This window comes from Rosa rugosa, chromosome 3 (genome assembly GCF_958449725.1).
Source record: "Rosa rugosa chromosome 3, drRosRugo1.1, whole genome shotgun sequence".
Taxonomy (NCBI): Eukaryota; Viridiplantae; Streptophyta; class Magnoliopsida; order Rosales; family Rosaceae; genus Rosa; species Rosa rugosa.
In genome coordinates this window covers 11,243,488-11,266,416 of record NC_084822.1, presented here as the reverse complement: position 1 = coordinate 11,266,416, position 22,929 = coordinate 11,243,488, and the positions used below count along the sequence as shown (strand labels likewise).

Genomic DNA, 22,929 nt, shown 5'->3' with positions numbered 1-22,929 from the left:
GGAGTCCCTTAACCTGACTTCTTCTCAAACGCTGTGGACGAGGAGAGCACCAACCTAGTCACAAGGTTCTTTTCTCTGCCTTTCGGAAAAGGACTTCTTGCCTTACGGATAAGGGCTTGTGTTGTGATCTCTTGCGTTCACCGAATCGATACTTAACGTTGTAGGTTAAGCAGAGCAATCACTGGGAAGTTTGGAGAAAGCACGGGTTTGCTAAAGCGTATCTTTAGCTTCGCTGGGTTGCGAGGGCGTTACCCTTGCTTCGCTGGGTTGCAACTAGGTTGCAGGTAGGTTTGCTCCAGAGAGGCTTTGACAATCATTGATTGATTGAGAGGTTGTTCTGTTCCCCGTCCTTGAAACCTGATATTTATACCCTAGGGTTTCGACTGTTCCTTGCCATAGAAGGATTATTAATTGAAGTTTCCTATTCAATCTCCGCTACTTGATTCCAATAAGGGCTCGTTTTCCTTATGGATCTCGGAATGGATGAAGCTAACCCAAACCCAAGTAGACTTAATTTTGGGCCGCAGGTATCGGCCCGCTATGCTAAATCCCCTAAAGGGATCTTGCCAAATTACTTTTGGGCTCAAACACCTCCTCCTCTTCTTCTTCTCTCATCTCCTCTCTTATTCTCTGTTCATACCTTCTCTTTCTTCTTCTAGCTATGATTTTCGTCATCTTAGATACCTAAGATTTTCATTTCTATTCCTCCATACCTGAAATTTTGGTTCATGTGTTGATGTAAACAGAGTTGCAGATCGGGAAGTTTCAGTTTCTAGATCCATGCCATGTTGGGGAGAGGGCCAAGAGAATCACGGGTGAGAGGGGTCAATTACTTCATGTCTTCAAGCAATTTAGCATGTTTTCTCCATCTATGTAAAGGGGATTTACCGATTTAAGGGTTATATAATTGGTGGACATGAGATTTTGGTTTATTTATTTTTTTTTTTTTAGGGATTTTGGATTTTGATCAGTAGCCTTGAAGGCTTGTATGTTTCGATTTCGATTGCAATTTTCTTCTATATCTTGTGTTGATCTTCAATTCGTGAAAAGTAAAACCAAAGCATAAACCAAATCTCAAGATGGTGCAAAAGGCTCGAAAACCCGAGAAACCCGGCCCGGAAACTTCGGTCAAGGCTCTCTCCGGTCTTGACCTCTGGAAAACTTGATTTGAGACCGACCGGAAAACTTCGGGCTCGGTCCCGGTCCCTGTAAATATGGTGCCGGTCTGGGACCGTGCCCAGCCCTAAGTTTTATGATTTTATTTCATAGCATTTATCTAACATTTAAGACAGTATACTTGAGTTATAAATTTATGTTTCATATTGAATCTAATAGATTAATGTTATCCAATGAGAAATTAAATAGTCTTTATATTTAATTAATTGGGTATGTATTTAGTTTTCCTTACAAATTTGAATTTTAGAAAATTAGTCTATTTATTAGTCATTTTGCACTTAGGTAATATAGTCTTTCAATAATTCAAATGTTTGTAGGGTGAACGAAGAAAATGGTAGAGTAGCAATAACCGCACCAATAAAATATTCTCTTTTAAAAGTATTTAATATCATATATTCATATCTATATAAAGATAATAGATCACACGTGACATGTAATGAAAGTGAGCTTTTACGGGAATGTCCTCTCGACCTATCTACAACCCTGCTTCTGTCGTGGCAGCGCATGTTTGATCTAGAGAGAGGTGAGGAGGTCGTGGCAGCTTGTGCATGATCCGAAGAAAGGTGGAGACAATGATAGGGAGGGTCGACTCTCCCTCTCACTGATAAAAATGGGAAACCCTCCATTCTTACAGATCCTTCGCTCTCCTTCTTCCGGGATTACCTCGAAAGGTAAATTCATTTCTGCTCACCTTTTTCAATTCATCAGTATGGTATTGATTACTTAAACGATTTGCTTCAGTGTCAGATGCCTTCCTATGCTAGCAAGAATGAAGATTGGAAACCGATGCAGTCTCTCTTTCTCTTTCGCCCTGTGATTTCTATTGGGACATGATGTACATGTGTTTGATTGAAGAGTTTGTGAGTGTGGAGAAGCTATGTAGTGTAGATAAATTTGGAGCTTCTGGGAATTGAAGGAGGAAGAAGGCAGTACTAAAACAAAGTGATTGAGGTACAGAAGTTGTGCTTTTGTTTGATCAAGGTTGCCTTGATGTTTGTTATATATGTAATACGATGGATCTCTTCCTTTACTTTAGCTTATAATTTTTTTTTTCACTGACAAATTATTGTTGTGGCTTTAGATGTTGTTATCTATTGAATGATTTGACACTGGATGAGTTGAGGAGCGAATGTTCAAGTTATGAAGATTTGCAGGACTACCTCTATCTTCAAGGTCGTCAAGCATATTTGCAAAAAAAGGTTAGTATGATAAGGTTTTAAGATAATTTGGTACTATCAGATGTCAGCCCATTTAAAGTGATATGTTTGTGACAGTGACTACTTTATTTTGCAATGAGCCAATGACTGGTCTACAAAGTAGGCTTGATAATATATTTCTTCTGTGCATCAGACTATCAACGAAAGCCAGGCACCGGGCTTGATGAAGGACGCTAAATGGTTCTTAGTTTTCAACAATATTGACCGATTGTGGAAGGAGCACTTACAGAGCCGTCTCAAACTTTTCGGAGGCCCTGTGCGAAAGTTTAAAATGCAGCCCTCCAAATTTTAGACTTACATGAAATTTATACTTGAATAAACTCAAAATGTAAAATCAAATAACCAACCATGTATCATCAATATCATTAGATGAGCCTACAAAAGAGGCTAAATATTCAATACAAACATAAAGTTTGCAGCAAAAAATAATTACAAAAAGATGCTTAATCTAAAACCCTCAAAATAACACATTACTGTAATACCCCGGAAAATCCAAATTAAATTCCGTGGATTTTTAGAAATGATTTCACGATAGTAGGAGCGAGTACGAAGCTTGGAGAAGTTGTGGAATTAGTTCGAACGATTTTATTTTCGAAAACGAACGTTTTTAGGGGGTCAACAAAGTTGACTTTTTATACGTTCAAAATTTGGGAAAACTTCCTTCATGAAAGTTGTAGAGCTCGTCGATACGAGTTCGTGGACATGTGGAACGCATTATTCGGAGTTCGTATGATTAAGTTATGAATTTTTGAAAATTGGGAATTTTCTATAAATAGGGAATTTTCTGATTTTATTTTTCATTTAAGGACGAAACTTTTCTGTTTTTGCGGAATAGTCCCCCGAATTCTCTCTCTCTCTCGATCGAAAACCTTCAGAACCCTCGGGTTCCGACCGACCCGACCCGGCCAAACGGTGGTCCTCCAGCCTCCTCTGGCCCCGGACCCGGCCTTCCCCGAGCTCGCCGTCGCACGCACAGCCTCCCTCTGGTGTCGCCTTGCTCCGCCGCTGCTCCAAAAACTGGATCGAAGCCACCCAGAAGCAACATTCGGACCCGGCCGGAAAACCATTTTTCCGGCGTTGCATGGGCCGATCGTCCTCATTTTTGTGATCTCCTCCTTCCCCTGATCATCCTCATATCCTCCTTGCTTGACGATTTGGAGTGTGGAGTGAAAGATCACGAGTTGAAGATTTCGACGTCCCTGATTCAATCTGGAATCTGATCAGACGCACGAGATTAATCCAACTTCAACGCTTGATCTAGGACGATCTAGGCCAAACCAGACTTAGCTCCAGGTATGGAAGTCGATCACCCTTTCATTTTGAACCAGTTTGTAGTTGGTCACTTTGCCATCTGAGGTGGTTGACCGGCGTTGACCGCCGCGTTGACCGCCCACTGACCACCGCTTGTGGCGGTGCATCAGACCATATTTCGCGTTTTCATTATCTAGGCGATGATCTATGCATCCATACGAGCGTTTTGATATATAACATGGTCATGTTAGAAAAAGTTGATAAATAGTGGATTTTCGTTTTGACGTTACTATTTAACGTTTTTACGTTTATCTTCGGTTTACGATCTGTGAAGATCTGACCATCGGTTTTGCTTCAATTTTGGATATGTTGATCGTATGACTGTCCCGGTGACTTTGTGAGGTCACGGGCGAAGATCCGACCGTTGGATCTTCGTATAATTGAGAAATAGTGATTCGGAAGGCGATTCGTGAGAATCTGACCGTCGGATTTTCATATAATTTTATGGAGATGTTTGTTAGAGTGATTCAAGAAGATCTGAGTCTTCGTGATAATTTTGGAGGATGATCCTAAAGGCGATCCGTGAGGATCCGACCGTTGGATCATCATTAAATTCAGATCCGACCGTTGGATCATCGTATAATTTCGATCTGACCGTTGGATCATCATTAAAATTAGAATCCGACCGTGGATTTCCGTATATGTGTGCTTTTGAGTTGTTGGCTAAGTTAAGATCATTATTGGATTAGGTGATCGATGGATTTATTTGGCGGACGATTCGTGAGATTGTTAATGGAGCTGTTAAGAAGACGCAGCTGGATTAGAGGTGAGTAAACCTCACGTGGTTCATATTACGAACCGAATAAATTTAATTACCTTATTTTGTCGTAATTGCGTGAAAATATTTATGAAATAAATATTTGTTTTAAAATCATATGGACTTGATCAACTACGGTCCATGGGTAAGTAAAATGATTTTTACTATACAAATGAATTTCTCGGTTTTATTGCATGTGAACTATAGTTGGTATTAGTGATTATCCCTGAGCGGATAATTACGTATATATATATTTACGTGATTATATGTGAATGGTGTGACATTGAAGAGTGTGAAATTGGGATGATTAAATTATTATGAATTGACATGTGACTTACCATATTTATATGTGATGAACATGATTGATGAGTTCTTGTTAATATTCATGATTTACATTGGAGGATGTATAGAGTTAGAGAATGTAGGGTTCTGAGGATGAGGTGTCCGAAGTTCGACGGTTAAGGATAACCGGAGTGTTTGTGTACTGAGGACGGGGATGTCCAAGGTGCGACGGTTTATTATTAACCGAAGTTGTGTGCTGAGGACGGGGATGTCCAAAGCGCGACGGTTTATTATTAACCGAAGTATATGGTGCTGAGGACGGGGATGTCCAAAGCGCGACGGTTATAGTGTTAACCGAAGTATTTTTGCCGTTGCTTGACCCTAGGCCAAGGTGTCAGAGGTAACGAGGCAGTTAGAGCTCTAACGTGTTATGGGATGGGACCAAAGTGGTGATAGTGTTGTGAGATAGGACCAAAAATGGTGATAGTGTTGTGTGATAAGACCAAAGTGGTGATATTGAATGGGTTTGACGTTTGCGTCGTGGATGTTGAGATTGTTGGTTGTGTTGTTGAGTTATAAGAATTGTAATTTAAAATCAACAGTTCTTTCTTGTTTACTCATACTGGCTGTAAAAAGCTTACCGGGTTTTGTGTTGTTGCAACTCCCGGTACACTATTCAAATTGTGTAGCGGGAAATCCTACAGGTCAGGAGAACCAGGACGGTGATCGGGCTGCTTAGAGTAGTGTTATGTGAATTACAGCATTATATTGTGAGGTGTGTTATGCTTATTTAGAGCTTTGCAATTTTACTTTGTAAGAGTGAATTGTAATAATTAACTCGAGGTTTTCGAGTTTTTGTGTTGAGTGGCGAGTGGTGTGTTTGTTTGTGAGAAAAAAATTCAGAACGTTATTTGTTTTAATTGTTTATTCATGTTTCGGATTTGAATTGGTTATTCAAAATTCGGGGCGTGACAGTTTGGTATCAGAGCGTAAGGTGCATATTTGGTGATGTGTCAATACCTTCCGAGTGATGGCCCGTCTGCAGCGGATCCCCATCGTGTGCTCTTCGGTATTGGCTAAGTCATTGGGTATGCGTGAGTGTTGGGAGTTGTTTAGGCCGCTAGGTCGTTTTAGGAACGTGAATACCTTCCCTATAGTATTGACTTGGTTAATATGAATTTGTATTTGACTTATACTGTGTTTTAAGTGTTATACATGTATTAGCCAAGCATACTATACTCCTTAGGTGATGGAGATTCGAAGGGGTTGTACTTAGAACCTTACAGTTGTCTTGTAGGTTCGTATTGGAATAAGTTCAGTGGCCGCGAGTTACAATCCTTGAGGAATAGGAACCTCTTGATTCAACTCTGTTAAGTCAACGAGGATTGTTTTATGGAAATGAGGTTCTTTTGATTGTTGAAGTGTTTGGTTGAGGACATGGTGTGGACCTATGCACGTACCTAGTGTGGATACGAGTATGAATTGTTATAAATTTTGTCTTCTTAAGTTGGACGTACAGATGTTTAGATGAGGTGTACGTATCAAGGATTAGATATCTTGTTTTATAAAGAGACGTCTTAGTGGAGTTTTGGTAATTGACATGTGATACGTGATTAAAGTGACTCTGAGGCAATTATGCTGACCTTGTGTGAGATTGAATTCTTAGTGTAGACTAAGAAGGTTGTGTGGTGATTTTATATACACTACGTGATGAACTTTTAGAAGGAAAAGTTATGAGTAAAAGTATGGGTTTTTCCCTGATGTCTATAGCAGACTTGTGCATATGGCAGCCTTGTGGTGGTGCCAGTAGTGTTTATTTTATAACAGTTTTTATGGCAGTGCTTGTAGTGCTTTAGTGGTAGTTGTGTGATGTAACCATTTGATAGAACTCACCTTGGTTAAGGTGTTAGCCATTGAACAGGATTCTTGACTCTGTGGTTTGGGAAGAGATTGATATAAATTTTTGAGTGTAGTGAGGTAATTTGGAGATACTTAGGTTATCTATAAGGAGGGTGGTGGAGTTTGTTATCGAGGTGATACCAGGTTAGATACCTATATTAATGTCGCCTTATTGGATGAAACTGAACTTAAGGAGTTGAAAGTTCAAGGTGAGAGTTTACTTGAGTAGAGATTCATTAGAGCTAGTATTTTTCCATGATGGTACTGTATTGAGAAAGAAGAAGAATGTGGCTATGTTCCTTCTTTAAGGTGAAACATGACCATGATTAGATTTGGTACTAAGGATATGAATTATCGATAATGACTTGGAGCGAATTTGTAGCATTCTTTTGAGACATGTACTTTCCTGCCCAGTGAAGGATATGTTAGTGTTCTAGTTCTAAAGATCACGAGCGTAAGAGGTGTTAAGTTTGGTGCTCTATAGGTGTTTCTGAATGGGAAGTGTTTAGCTTTATTAATCCCTGAATTCTAGCGACGAAATTGTTTGTGTTTGGTTTGACTCAGAGGATGCTAGCTAGACCTCTGTGCAACTTAATTGATTGTTTGTGATAAATCATTTTGAAAGATGTGTGCAGCAGAGTCTCGATGGTTTTGAAAAGAGTATTAAGTGACCAAGGTTCGATCCTTGGTGTTGTTGTGGTTAAACAAAAAGAAAAAGAAAACATGCACACAATCTTATTGATTTTATATTACAAAAAGGGAAACGAGGACTATGCTATACTAAGCCTAGTCAGCAGCTCCGGATGGGTTGAGGCTGAGCTCAAGAGAAACGTTTGAGCCACTGTGGTAACCGCCTGAGCCACCAGAATAGTAACTAAAAGCGCTACCTTCCTCGGAAGTAGCCTTCAGGTTACCAAAGACGTCCTCGCCGTGCACGGGGAACAGAGGAAGAGTTTGAACCTCCTGGTGATCTCCTCCTCGTTGTTGCAGGGATGTTTGTCCTCCTGTTGTGCCAAAAGAGTTGTACTGGTATTAGTGTTGAAGTGTGAGGAAGAATATGAAACAAAATTTAAATCAAGAAATCCTTCATTACCAGTAGAATAGGTGGAACCAAAGTTGAGATCAATGGATCTACCATCATCAGTAGAACTAGTGGACCCAAAATTGATGTCGATGGATCCACCAGCTGGCCCAAAATTGATGTCGATGGATCCACCAGCACCAGTAGAACCAGTGGACCCAAAATTGAGATCAATGGATCTACCAGTACCAAGAGAACTAGTTCTCATGGGCACTGGAGCAGCCTGATTACACCTATTCATCTGCTTCTCTCGAGCCCTGACGTTCTGGAACCAAAAGTAAATGTTCTTACCCTCAACATACCCATACTGGTTCAGCTGGAGACAGATCTCGTGAATGTGCTCTGTAGTTGGGCACTTAAATCCCTTGACGTAGTAAAGATCCTTGAGGATTCTTATTTGTTCTGGAGTAGGAATCCACCTGGTACGGCTTCGCCAGAAATCCATGTTGGCACTACTTCTAGCTGCTTGGGTGTTTCCTCCCTCCTCTGTTGGTTGCTGTTGTTGTGGTTCCATTTGTTGCGGGGTTTGGAGCTCCATTAGTTGCAGAGTTCGTGGCTCTTGGGTCATGAGGTGAGAGGATGTGAATATCGAGGAATACATGGTTTAGTGTTTGAGGGAGATTTTGTTAGAAGGCTTGGAGTTGTTGAACTGGTGATTGGAGATCTGAGATTCTCAGAGGAAAGATGAGATCGAATCTTCAAATGGAAGAAAAGATCTGAGAAAGAAGGATTGAAGATTTGGAGGAAAAGATTGAAGATCTGAAAGTTCAGAGGAAAGATGGGATTGAATCAACTAGATGGGAGAGAAGATCAGAAGAGAAGGATTGAAATTGATGAAGAAAGGATTTGAGTTTCGAGAGGAAGGCTGCAGAGTTTGAGAGAGAATGGCTGGGGAAAATTTCTTTTCTTTGGTGTGAACAGTTTTTCTCCAGGATGCACCTATTTATAGAACGAGGTGAGCAGATCTCCACCGTTGGATGGACGATCTCTGAGATTCAATCCACGCGTTGGATTAAAGTCGCCCCGAAACCCGGAAAAGCTGTTGGCGCGTGGAGAGCGTGTAAGGGGACCGAGGGAATCTCGAGGCGCTGTGGCAGACAGCTGTAGCCGAAAGCAGATTTGACTGCCGTGAATCACGGAAGGGATAAGCCGTGACACAAGTGGGCCGTACTTGGGCCTGTCTCGGATCAAGGCATCACTGTAGCTGTGGGTGGAGGCCTGATGGGCCGAGTTTCAGAAACAGTTTTGGACATGATGGGCCGAGTTTCTGAAACAGTTTTGGATGAGTTGGGCCGGATTTCTGTAACAGTTTTGGATACGTTGGGCTGGGTTTCTGCAACAGTCTTGGATGTTTTGGGCCGAATTGTTGAAACAGTTGAAACAGTTGGTTTAAATAAAAGGATTGGTATGGATAATAACGTGAGCAGCCGTGCTCGAGTGGTTGAGTGTACAGTTCGTGTACAAGAGGTCTGAGGTTCGAACCTCGCCTCTCGTTTATTTTTATTATGTTCGTTTATGACATAATAAGTATAAAATTTGTACACATTATATTAAGCACAGCTTGTGCTCCAGTGGTTGGGGGACAAAGGTTTCGTGCGGCAGGTTGAGGTTTCGAACCTTGCCTTCCCCGTTATTTTATTTATGTCACTTATGACATAATAAATATAACACGTGAGCATATATTAATGAAGGCAGCTCTTGCTTCAGTGGTTGGGAGCAAAACCTTCGTGTTTGAGGTCGGGAGTTCGAACCCTACCTCTTACAAATATTTTTGGGTCTCGTATATGCTTGATATACGGACGTATATACGGTATGTACGGTATACATACGTATATACGGTCTGTACAGTATGCATACGTATATACAGTTGTACGGTATGCATACGTATATACGATCTGTACGGTATGTATACGTATATACGGTATGTACAATTTCATACCGTAGCCGAGTTGGAAGTTGGTGGGCCGATTGGTAGGCCCAAATAGTAAGCCCAATTGTTCGGCCCGAATAGTAGGCCCAAATGTTAAACCCAAAGTGGTTTGGGCCGGTTCGAAATGTAGATGGTTCGGTTCTTCGGCCCAATTGGTCAGCCCTAGTGCTTAACCCAAGGATTGGGCAAGCCCAAGTCATCATCATTGGGTGACATAATTTATTGGCGTGCTTTTGGGGATTCTATGGTTAGGTCAACCTTAATCGAGAGGAATTGACTTACGCTTAAATTTCGGGACGAAATTTCTTTAAGGAGGGTAGACTGTAATACCCCGGAAAATCCAAATTAAATTCCGTGGATTTTTAGAAATGATTTCACGATAGTAGGAGCGAGTACGAAGCTTGGAGAAGTTGTGGAATTAGTTCGAACGATTTTATTTTCGAAAACGAACGTTTTTAGGGGGTCAACAAAGTTGACTTTTTATACGTTCAAAATTTGGGAAAACTTCCTTCATGAAAGTTGTAGAGCTCGTCGATACGAGTTCGTGGACATGTGGAACGCATTATTCGGAGTTCGTATGATTAAGTTATGAATTTTTGAAAATTGGGAATTTTCTATAAATAGGGAATTTTCTGATTTTATTTTTCATTTAAGGACGAAACTTTTCTGTTTTTGCGGAATAGTCCCCCGAATTCTCTCTCTCTCTCGATCGAAAACCTTCAGAACCCTCGGGTTCCGACCGACCCGACCCGGCCAAACGGTGGTCCTCCAGCCTCCTCTGGCCCCGGACCCGGCCTTCCCCGAGCTCGCCGTCGCACGCACAGCCTCCCTCTGGTGTCGCCTTGCTCCGCCGCTGCTCCAAAAACTGGATCGAAGCCACCCAGAAGCAACATTCGGACCCGGCCGGAAAACCATTTTTCCGGCGTTGCATGGGCCGATCGTCCTCATTTTTGTGATCTCCTCCTTCCCCTGATCATCCTCATATCCTCCTTGCTTGACGATTTGGAGTGTGGAGTGAAAGATCACGAGTTGAAGATTTCGACGTCCCTGATTCAATCTGGAATCTGATCAGACGCACGAGATTAATCCAACTTCAACGCTTGATCTAGGACGATCTAGGCCAAACCAGACTTAGCTCCAGGTATGGAAGTCGATCACCCTTTCATTTTGAACCAGTTTGTAGTTGGTCACTTTGCCATCTGAGGTGGTTGACCGGCGTTGACCGCCGCGTTGACCGCCCACTGACCACCGCTTGTGGCGGTGCATCAGACCATATTTCGCGTTTTCATTATCTAGGCGATGATCTATGCATCCATACGAGCGTTTTGATATATAACATGGTCATGTTAGAAAAAGTTGATAAATAGTGGATTTTCGTTTTGACGTTACTATTTAACGTTTTTACGTTTATCTTCGGTTTACGATCTGTGAAGATCTGACCATCGGTTTTGCTTCAATTTTGGATATGTTGATCGTATGACTGTCCCGGTGACTTTGTGAGGTCACGGGCGAAGATCCGACCGTTGGATCTTCGTATAATTGAGAAATAGTGATTCGGAAGGCGATTCGTGAGAATCTGACCGTCGGATTTTCATATAATTTTATGGAGATGTTTGTTAGAGTGATTCAAGAAGATCTGAGTCTTCGTGATAATTTTGGAGGATGATCCTAAAGGCGATCCGTGAGGATCCGACCGTTGGATCATCATTAAATTCAGATCCGACCGTTGGATCATCGTATAATTTCGATCTGACCGTTGGATCATCATTAAAATTAGAATCCGACCGTGGATTTCCGTATATGTGTGCTTTTGAGTTGTTGGCTAAGTTAAGATCATTATTGGATTAGGTGATCGATGGATTTATTTGGCGGACGATTCGTGAGATTGTTAATGGAGCTGTTAAGAAGACGCAGCTGGATTAGAGGTGAGTAAACCTCACGTGGTTCATATTACGAACCGAATAAATTTAATTACCTTATTTTGTCGTAATTGCGTGAAAATATTTATGAAATAAATATTTGTTTTAAAATCATATGGACTTGATCAACTACGGTCCATGGGTAAGTAAAATGATTTTTACTATACAAATGAATTTCTCGGTTTTATTGCATGTGAACTATAGTTGGTATTAGTGATTATCCCTGAGCGGATAATTACGTATATATATATTTACGTGATTATATGTGAATGGTGTGACATTGAAGAGTGTGAAATTGGGATGATTAAATTATTATGAATTGACATGTGACTTACCATATTTATATGTGATGAACATGATTGATGAGTTCTTGTTAATATTCATGATTTACATTGGAGGATGTATAGAGTTAGAGAATGTAGGGTTCTGAGGATGAGGTGTCCGAAGTTCGACGGTTAAGGATAACCGGAGTGTTTGTGTACTGAGGACGGAGATGTCCAAGGTGCGACGGTTTATTATTAACCGAAGTTGTGTGCTGAGGACGGGGATGTCCAAAGCGCGACGGTTTATTATTAACCGAAGTATATGGTGCTGAGGACGGGGATGTCCAAAGCGCGACGGTTATAGTGTTAACCGAAGTATTTTTGCCGTTGCTTGACCCTAGGCCAAGGTGTCAGAGGTAACGAGGCAGTTAGAGCTCTAACATGTTATGGGATGGGACCAAAGTGGTGATAGTGTTGTGAGATAGGACCAAAAATGGTGATAGTGTTGTGTGATAAGACCAAAGTGGTGATATTGAATGGGTTTGACGTTTGCGTCGTGGATGTTGAGATTGTTGGTTGTGTTGTTGAGTTATAAGAATTGTAATTTAAAATCAACAGTTCTTTCTTGTTTACTCATACTGGCTGTAAAAAGCTTACCGGGTTTTGTGTTGTTGCAACTCCCGGTACACTATTCAAATTGTGTAGCGGGAAATCCTACAGGTCAGGAGAACCAGGACGGTGATCGGGCTGCTTAGAGTAGTGTTATGTGAATTACAGCATTATATTGTGAGGTGTGTTATGCTCATTTAGAGCTTTGCAATTTTACTTTGTAAGAGTGAATTGTAATAATTAACTCGAGGTTTTCGAGTTTTTGTGTTGAGTGGCGAGTGGTGTGTTTGTTTGTGAGAAAAAAATTCAGAACGTTATTTGTTTTAATTGTTTATTCATGTTTCGGATTTGAATTGGTTATTCAAAATTCGGGGCGTGACACTAGCAGTGTTGACTGATATTCATTTGAAAATCCATCTCCTTGCCTTCTTACCTGCAAACTGATCAATTAGCTTATCATAATTGATTTTTCCAAGATATTCGTTCTCAATCGAAATCGAAGCAATAGAAGAAACAAGCATTCAATAGAAGAAACCCTGAAGCTGACCTCCACAATAAACCCTGCAAATTGTGTCAATAAATCATCATTACTCAAAAACCCAGAAACAAAAATCTGTACTAAGAACCTATAAACAATGAGCAATATGCAAAATTGATTTCAGTACCTGAAAGGCGGGAGCTTGCAAATCAATCACATTATAGAGCAAATGGGTATGACCGTATGAGCTTTCTTCCTGTGCAGAATCAATTCAATCAGAATAATCTGACAGTGCCCAACAAAAATCCCCAAAAAAAGAAAAGAAAAAAAAAGCTTCAATCTTTGTTGAATTGTGAAAACAAAAATGAAGAAGAAACCAAGATAGAAGCTTACTATGGGCTCGCACTTGGTCTATTCATAGAAATTGAAACCCTTTTTCCGGCTTCATCTCTCTATTTTTCTCACTCGATCTCTGTGTGTCTATCTCGCACGCGCACAGTTCTCAGAGACAGAACGCAGAAAAAAGAGGAGGATAAGGTTTGGTTGTGTGGACGGTGTGGTGCACTGGGGCCTAATTTCATATTATCTTCAATTTTTAATATTTATTTATTTAAATATAAAACCATTAAAACAGAAAATGGGCCCTCTACCTCTCAAAATGTGTGGAGTTGTGAACGTAGCTGTCGCAGCAAAAGGGATTCTGGGCCCTATTTTATAGTTTTTAATATTTATTAATATATACATAAAACTATAAAAATAAAAAAAAAAGTGGGGCCCTCTAAATTAGGAGCCATGTGCTATCACTCTCATTGTACACCTTGAGAGCCGGCCCTGAGCACTTACAAGCGCTCAAGTAACATGGATAGACTAAAGATGATTGCTTATGATACTAGGTATGATTTGAAGATAACAAGAGATATTTAAGAAAAAGTTTTATCGATACCTCTGCCAAACTTGAATGTTTACTTTGTTTTATCCATGTTGCCCAGATGTCTTGGATTCATGATGACAAAAATGGTGTTCCAGGAACTCATGGAGCCCTCAAAATTCCCAAAGTTCAAGTCATTTCTCACAAAGGTATCAGAAGCCAAATGTTCTATTTAGTTTGAGCTTTTCAATTATATGATACCAGATCAAAGCCTTGAAACTTGGAGACACCATGCTAAATATGTCAAAATAGCTATCATCTGTTATAAGATTAATTAAATGATTATGTAAATATTTGTGCAATTATCAAAGACTCTATTTGCATGATCGGTAAATGATTGAAGATAGATTTGTGTATTCACATGAGACAACTTGAACTTTTGTATAATCTAACACCATTTTTGGTATAATGTGCAAATTTAGAGAAATAATCCTTCATGCTTGCGTGAATTTCTATTGCATAGGCATATGAGAAAGCTTTAGTCCACCCCCTCCCTGTAATGCTCTGGTGTTCAGTTTAGCATAATGTGCCAGCATATGCATAGTGGTTTAGGTGAACTGCAAATTCTTTAGGGAAGGTAGCCGCTGAAGAACTGTGTAATGTGTGGTGCTACTTGGAGAATTTTCATATGAGGATTTAATATTCACATGAAAATAGGTAATGTAGGTTTTCAAGTTTCAGAATTTCAATTTGATTTTTTAGGCTCTGGAATTGGTAGAGTATTCTACTTGATTGGATATCAACCTGTTAGTAAGATTATAGAAACTTTTGATCAATTCTTATATATGGTTTAGGTTTGTCAAGTGTGAAACAACTTGAGGTTTGATTCAAGTTGGTTTTCAACATAGAAATGAAAAAAAAAAAAAGAGCACTTAAAGCTTTTGAGTATCACAATCTGTTCATAAGGACAAAGGGAGGCGGTGGACTAAAGATTTTGCCTTTTTATCTTCTGGAGAAGAGCATCACATGGGAGAGCTTCTAAATGTTAATGCGTATTTTTCAGCCTTTTGCCTCCTTTCATATGAAAATAATCGCATTGCCCTTTTGTTTCTTTAATGCTTAAATTACTCATCCTCTACTTTTCTTTTTCTTCTTTTTTAGCTCAGTGCTCATTGCTCCTTCCCAACACGAGGTTGAAGGTCAGTTACTTTTTTAATTGTTTAGTTAGCAGTAAATTCATAATTTAAAGTTGTGATTTGTTGGAAGGATGGAGTAGCATAGAGTTATAGAGTGTTGAAGTTACAAAAGAACTTTAATCTCTTTGTCATAATTACACAGCAATAGTAATCTACAACTACCATTTCGATATTTATGTGAGGAAATAAATTTTGTCAGCTACCATCTCTAGCTTGCAGAGAAATTGAAATGTTTACAAAGCATATAACCATCATTAAGGGACTTGATAATTTTTCTTCCTACAAGCAAGAGAATGCAACGGTGAAATGGAAAGAGCAAAGCATGTGAAGTTGGCGGATACTCAAAGTGGGGAGATTGTCTCCACCTACATGGGAATCTTTTGTACTGAAGTCACATCTACCATTTTGTGATGAGTTAATGGTTTGTACATATATTGCATATAGAATGCAGCTTCTAGAACCGAGTAGACACAATGTAACCTAACTTATAAATAATTTTGCTTCATTTAATTTAGCCTATCTTTCATTTCGTTTCAGCATAGCTAAGTTATGTTTATTAACCAAACCACACTCAACTACAAAATTCTTTTTTTTTTTTTTTTTTTGAAACGCAAAATTCTTGTTAAATGAACAAAAATATTACAACGTTTCTAGTATATAGAACGAGAGAGATCGGAGAATCTAGTTTTTCTTTTCGGCCAAAAGTAAATAGTGGGTAAACCACTCTCAACATTAAAGTCGAGATTCACTCACTCTCTCTCTCTCTCACAAACCCATAAAATCCAGTCAATTCCAACCCAGTTCTTCACTTTCTCATCGAAAATGGACCCAGCAACCCCAAACGACCAAATAGCCTTCGAATTCCCTCCCCTCTTCCGACTCTACAAAGACGGACGCGCTGAACGACTTAAGGGCACCGAAACCGTCCCGCCTTCTACCGACCCGACCGGAGTCCAATCCAAAGACATCGTCCTCTCACCCGAGTCCGGACTCGCTGCCCGCATCTACCTCCCCAAACTCTCCGACCCAACCCGGAAACTCCCTTTCCTCCTTTACATCCACGGCGGCGGCTTCGTCATCGAGTCCCCATACTCCCCTATCTACCACACCCACCTCAACTCCCTCACTGCCGAAGCAAACGTCGTCGCTTTATCCATCCACTACCGCCGCGCCCCGGAGCACCCTCTTCCCGCCGCTTTTGAAGATTCCTGGGCCGCATTTGAATGGGTCGCGGCCCATTCGAGGCGGCAACGGGCCGGAAGCCTGGCTGAAGGAACACGCGGACTTTAACCGCGTGTTCGTAGCCGGAGACAGCGCCGGTGCCACTCTGGCGCACCACGTGGTGCGTCAGAGTGGAGTGGAGGGAGTTAGTGGGGTTAATATTGCGGGGGTTGTTTTGTTTCATCCGTTTTTTCGGAACGAGGGGCCGGATAAGTTGTTGGAGGTGATATATCCGACGGGCTGCGGGTCGGAGGATCTGAAAGTGTACCCGGGAAAGGATCCGAAACTGGGGAGCTTGGGAGCTGGGAGAGTGTTGGTGTTTGTGGCGGAGAAGGATTTTCTGAAGGACAGGGGATGGAGTTATTATGAGGCGTTGAAGAAGAGTGGGTGGGGTGGAGTGGTGGAGATTGAGGAGACTGAAGGAGAAGATCATGTGTTTCATTTGTTCAATCCGAGCTGTGAGAAGGCTGTGAACTTGGTGAAGAAGGTAGCTGGTTTCATGAATCAGGAGTAAGCTATTAGAAATGTGTGTGTTGTGTAGGATATGAAATCATAATAAGGTCTGTCCATACTAGTTGATATGAGCAGATTGTAACTTATTTTCTGTATTTACTTTGTTATGTACGATCACCATTACATACCATAATGATTGAGGTTCTAATAGCATTGATCAAACAACTTTTTAACATAGACATGATTTGTATGGCAACCTGGAAGTGTTCAGAGTTCATCCAGTTCCAAGTACATCATTGTAGGCTCTACCAGTCTAGGCCAGAGGATGGTTTTTGCATCGGGATTAGCCAATTCTACTGAATCCCACCACCATCTCTCTGCTATGATTTCTTTGATTGGTGGAGTGGTTGATTGTTGTCGCTGTGGATCTCCTTGATCTGTCGATATGGTGATAGGTAGCTTCTTTAGACCTGGACATTTCTGAACGGTAATTGTGCTCAAAGAATTGCAAATCATGTCTTCACTATAAATGCTCTTCAGTTCCAACAACGTATACAATTCCAGATTCTTAAGTCTTGGAAGGCTGACTTCAGCTCTCTGGATTGACCCTTCATCCTGTATCAGCACCTTCAATCTTAAACAATATCTGATAGTGAGTTCTTCAAGGTTTCCGAGCTGTTCAATCAGCGTTACAGTGAATAGAGTCTCAATAGAATGACAACAACTGATTTGCAAGATCATAAGGTCACCGAAAGTTCCTAGAGGGACAACACCCTTGCAGAGCATCTTCAGATTTGTTAGAGAATACAGCTTTAACGAATTTACACTGCTCAAGTTGTTCTCTGCAGTCGTTACTATACTCTCCATTTGATTACAGTATCTGACAGCACATTTTTTCAACTGGATGGAATCTGATAAGCATCTTGACAATATATCAACATCATTGCAGCGCCTGAGCTGCAGCTCAGAAGTGCAATCAGGAAGCAAAAGACGAGTACCATTCACAAAGAAACTTCCTATGCAGGTTATACTCTTGCTCCTTTCAACGTGCTTCCTTATTGCTCCAATATTGTGGTAAAAGAATGAGCATATGTCAAATCTGAAACTCTGTAGATTATTCCAATGCCCGGATCTTGTATAAATATTAAACACTTCTGAGCCCTGGAATTGCACTTCAAGAACAACGATGTTTATGCAGGCGATGAGTTCATTGACAAGTTCTAATCCAAACGCACATTGAGAACCAAACAAAAGCAATTCTTCTAGAAAAGTGAGAGTGGTTAGTAGTCCTTCTGGAAACGAGTCCAATTCTGTATAAGAAAGATTCAGGCGCTTAAGGTGACGTAACATTTCCATTCCTAATGGCAAGCTTCTGATGGGAGTATAAGATAGATCCAAATCCCACAGAGCCTCGAGCAATTCTAGAGAAGGCAGCCTTGTTAGGTTCCAACAACTACGCAATAGCAAGGCACGCAAATTCCTCAAGTTGACAATGGACTCAGACAGACAGGAAATTCCAGTGAAAGACAAGTCAAGTACTTTAAGATTCTGCATTCCGGTAAAAGAAAGATCAGTTACTTTGTCCGCGGAGCAATACTGCAGCAGCAAAGAGGATAAATTGGGACAAGATAGATTCTTAGGAAGACATATCAAATCATTATACATCATGGATATCCTCTTCACGTCTTCAATCTCCTCACTTTGAATTTGGATCCTTTCGACTGCAATCCCAGCTCTGATAAGGCAAACATGACTACTTTTTCTTGTAATATCAATTGCCATGTCCCTAATTAAGTCGTGCATTTTGACACATTCAATGCCACTCTCTGCGTTAACATGATCTAGCAGACAAGAATCCTTTAGATTAGCCAAAATCATTTGTCCCTTCCATATATTAGCTTGTAGTCTTCCTACATCACCGAGCAAACCCTCCCACATCCAATTTTCAATTAACTCTTTTGCTTCAATATGATGACCTTCAGGATACAAGGCACAATATAGGAAACATGATCGGATAATGTCATCATCTAATCTTTCATAACTGAATCTCAAACATGAAAACACCATCTCTTCCATGCCTTCCACATTAGCTGCAGACTCTCTTAATGCAGTCAATGCATTTTGCCACCCCATTTCGTTCTCTACTTTTCTCAAGGCTCTTCCGACTGTGACAATGGCTAGTGGAAGACCACCAAATTCTTTCGCTACTTTCCTTGCAAGAACATAAATTTCTGTTTTCTGCAGAACAGTAGAACCAACTTTTTCAGTGAAAAGGCTCCATGTTTCATCCTCAGAAAGCATCTTTACCTCCACTTCTTTGTCTGTCTCCATGGCTCGGCACACCCTTAACGATCTAGTAGTTAATATGAACTTGCAGCCATTTTCTCTGGTTGGTTCAGGAATTCCAACATTTTCTAAAGAAAATCCAGTCCAAACATCATCAAAAATCAGCAAAAGCTTCTTCCTCCGTGTTAAGGCTTCCAGTAAGGCTGCTGCGTTTTCCATTGTATCCCAATGATCAAGGAGATGCAAGCTCACAGATTTTGCAATGGTCTTCTGCAATTTTTCGGAATTTGAACTCTTAGGCATTGTGATCCAGATCACATTGTCAAAACAAGTGATCTTCTTTTCCTCCATCTCTCTTTTGAGTCGGTTATTTATTTCTTTCATAATTGTTGTTTTTCCAACGCCACCGATGCCGTAAACACCAATCTTTTTCACTTCATGGTCTGCTGTCAGATGGCCCCAGATTTCTTCTATCGTTCTTTTAGTTGATTCATTGCTCACTGTTACTGTCGTTGGAAGCGCCTTTACGTTCTCTACCAGCAAATAAGCCAATGAATCATCTTTAATTAACTGTCCCTTACTAAGAAGCTCATCAACCATCTTAATAGTCTTTTCAACAAGTTTCCCCAACTTTCTGCGAGAGGCATAATTTGGAAGATATCTACATAAGCATCTCTTCTCTTCCTGGGAAAGTAGATCGCGTCGCTCGTTATTGTCAACCTTTTGAACATTTTCCAACCACAGTTTCACTTGAGCTGTGGGAGCTTTCCTTTCTTGAATACATGCATGCTTTAGTTTTCTATTCACATCTTCAAAGAGTGCCCTTAATTCTTCGATTTTTGATCTCAACTCTTCTATCTTCTCTTTTGGATTCTTGTTAAGATAGTTGCAACGCTGCGCTGTTGTTTCTTGTAAAACGTTTATGGGACATAAACAGCTCAAGATGGTAGCTGCGGTTCCAGGATCCATAGTATCTGAAAACACGTGGAAAATTTAAACCGTTAAAGATATGAATACAGGGTTCTTTGTCTACTTCCAGAGAAGTACAAGTTCATTCAATACAGTTGGAAATGAAGCATCAGATGAAAATTTACAAGAGGCAATGAAAGCGAGAGGCAAATCCCACCAGATGAAACTTATTGAGTTGCTGCCATGATTCGCCACAACATCCCTAAACCAGTTAAAATGCTTAATTATTTAATACAGAAAAAGAGTGTTTACGAGTCGATCAAGACGTACTGAATCCTCAGTAAAAGGAAGCAGATAATAACGAAAAAATGACTAGTGCTGGTGGACATGTGAGAGCTCAAATGCGTCTTTTGAAGTTCAAATTGTCATGTAAGCTAGAAGTTTTACCCATCCATATAAAGAACTAAGAACAAATAGAAAAAAACATTCCAAATCAGATCTGCTATACATCAAATGGAAGCCAAAATATAAACAACCTAGATAATTAGCTGGAGCCAAGATCGAAAGCTGATACCTGGATTAATTTGATGATATCTCCTCGAGACTTTAGATCAAATTTGATGAAGTAGAAGCAAGCTAAGGGTCAAGAAGCAGCAAAGGGATGAGAGCGAATTTTTGTGAGATCAGTTTTGCTATAAGGAATACATGTTAGCTAAAGCAGAGCTAAGAGCGTGAACAGGGGACAAAGGATAAACCAAGTCAATGGTAGGTCATGGTGGTTTTTGAGGGACAGCTGGGGGATTTGGAATTTCAAATCATAACTCATAAGCAAGTTTGCCATAGTTTACGAATAACAGAACTGGGAGTAGTACTAGTTTGACTATCAGCCTATCATGCTGAGTTCTACGAGCCATTGAGGACAAATATTGCACACTCACGTACTCTGACTAGCTGGGAACAATCTTAACTCCAACAGTATCCATCCAAATAACCATTAATTATCCAACAGGGCGTCATGGTAGGTAAAGTGACAGAAAATAGACATGGGTATCTAGGACTAACCGATGTAGAATTATCCAAATAACCATTAATTATCAAAATGTTTGAAGAATAGTTCTACGGTACATACATTTTGAAGCTTTAAATTTAGGTTTTTTTTTTTTTTTTTTTTTTTTTTTTTGAGTAAAACAGTACCAGTTTCCATTGGATTAAGGCAAATGATTACAATCAAATCTCAACACTTTTTAAAACAATAGAAAATCAACACTTTTTACAATATATTGTTTTCCGAAAAGTCACTACTCAAAACAATAATATTACACACATTTACGTGAAATATATATGTGTTGGTGGATTTGTTATGATGAAAGCAATATTTGTGATAAAGGTTCATATTATTGTTTTGAGTGGTGACTTTTTGGAAAACAATATATTGTGAAAAGTGTTGATTTTCTATTGTTTTGAAAAGTGTTGAGATTTGTGGAACATTTTTAGGTCTTGGGCGACTTATTTAAATGTTTGATTTTTGCACCGGGAGTCATTGATAGGGATTAATTTCAGGGAATCTTTTATTTTAGATTCGGGTAACATTTTGGGTCTAGTGCGACTCGCTTAATGTTTTGGTATTTATACCAGGGATCCAAAGACTTGAAGGTTTGAGGATCAGGGCTCACGAATGTAACCAAGGCATGTTATCAGGAACCAAGCCTTTGGCCGAGTTATTGGTTACGATCAGTTAGAGCTATAATCTGTCTGCTGGGTTTAATTGTATCTTATGGTGGTAATAGTTGAGGTTATTTGGCACTCATAAGTATGAGTTTTGAAAGAGAGTCTCGAGGGTATTCTTTCTTTATTGTCTATGGGGGACTTTGGGTTTCATATTTGTTTTGTTGAGTGATCAAATAATATGATTTTGTCACGGAGTGACATATGCATCTCCTTCTGGGAAAAGAACCAATGCGTGGGTTGCGTTCATTAATTTGAAAGGGTGGTTTTCTCGTGGTTAGTGTGATGTTGTTTGATTGTTGTATTTGAGTTACTCATACAAGCTTTCATAAGCTTACCGGATTTATTGTGTGACAACCCGGTGCATTATTCGATGGTGTAGGGGTTAATCATGCAGGTCAGAACAATTGTGGCTGAAGCTGAGAACGTATACTTTGCAGCTTTACGGTAGGAAGTCAATTTTGTGACTTTACCGTTGATAAGACTTCCATTATGTAGTATGGTCTGAGGAGCATTTACGTTTATTTTTTTGTGGCAATTTAATTCATAAACTTGTGTAATATATAACTCTGCGAAGCCAGTCTGTATTGACATAGTGGGTTCATGGCATCAGTATAAATTTGGTTTAAAAGGAAAAACTTTTCAGGTATTTTGTATTGATGGCTGAACCATCACGCATGTATAATTCTGGGATTATATTGATTTTTAATTATGTTTAAAAATCGGCGCGTGACACTCCATTTTTGACTGATGACCCCAATACAAAGCATCGCCACCGCCGCCCCACTCTAAACCCTGCTCGACCTCATCAACGAGACTCTCTCCCTCATCCTCCACCTTCACCTTGATTTGGGGGACAAGACGATGATTCGGTGCTCCAGGCCCAATTCCAGAGCCCAATTCTTGGTGCTTTAACGAGACAGAGAAGATCTGCTACGACAATGATGAGTGATAGGAGCATTTTATGCGACTTTTATATGGTAAATCCCTATATTAATCTTTGTTATTTATTCTATATTCTCTTTATTTATTTATTTATTTAGTTTTGTGTTTATTAGGTTTTTCAGAGCAAATATGAGAAACGAAGATAATATGGAGGAAAGATGCGCAAATAAAGAAAAAGCTTGAAGTCCTGACCCATGCAAGAGACCTTGATGGATCGAGGAGCCCGATCTATGAAAGTGACGCAACAAATATGCAGGATATTCACATTTATCGCATTGATGACATGGCAAACTTTTATTGAAAAGATGATGTGGAGAATCCTAAATCAAATAGAGAATCAAGAAGTTGGTTTTCTCTACAATTCAAGGAATCTTAATCCAAAAAGGAATCAAAGAGGACTCAAT

At 40.0% G+C, this 22,929-nt stretch overlaps 1 protein-coding gene, 1 long non-coding RNA gene and 1 pseudogene across 4 annotated transcripts; 1 reads left to right on the top strand and 2 right to left on the bottom strand.

Moving 5' to 3' along the window:
• Window positions 1–2,722: 2,722 nt before the first annotated feature.
• On the bottom strand, window positions 2,723–13,481 carry LOC133740136 (uncharacterized). Of its 2 annotated transcripts, none has more exons than XR_009861036.1 (4): window positions 13,316–13,481; window positions 13,110–13,207; window positions 12,827–13,005; window positions 2,723–2,866 (listed from the first exon to the last, which is right to left on the bottom strand). It is a non-coding gene; the product is annotated as an uncharacterized LOC133740136 (long non-coding RNA). The 2 variants fall into 2 exon arrangements; XR_009861037.1 differs by having other exon boundaries at window positions 13,110–13,178.
• Window positions 13,482–15,683: 2,202 nt separating this feature from the next.
• LOC133739451 (probable carboxylesterase 12) lies at window positions 15,684–16,885 on the top strand (annotated as a pseudogene).
• On the bottom strand, window positions 16,789–20,687 carry LOC133739450 (disease resistance protein RPS2-like). Of its 2 annotated transcripts, XM_062167226.1 has the most exons (3): window positions 20,430–20,687; window positions 20,041–20,117; window positions 16,789–19,920 (listed from the first exon to the last, which is right to left on the bottom strand). In XM_062167226.1, the coding sequence occupies exon 3, from the start codon at window positions 19,913–19,915 to the stop codon at window positions 16,928–16,930; it is 2,988 nt and encodes a 995-aa protein (XP_062023210.1). In that variant the 5' UTR covers window positions 19,916–19,920; window positions 20,041–20,117; window positions 20,430–20,687; the 3' UTR covers window positions 16,789–16,927. The 2 variants fall into 2 exon arrangements, with proteins under 2 accessions (XP_062023210.1, XP_062023211.1); XM_062167227.1 differs by lacking the exon at window positions 20,041–20,117.
• Between the last annotated feature and the right edge of the window lie 2,242 nt (window positions 20,688–22,929).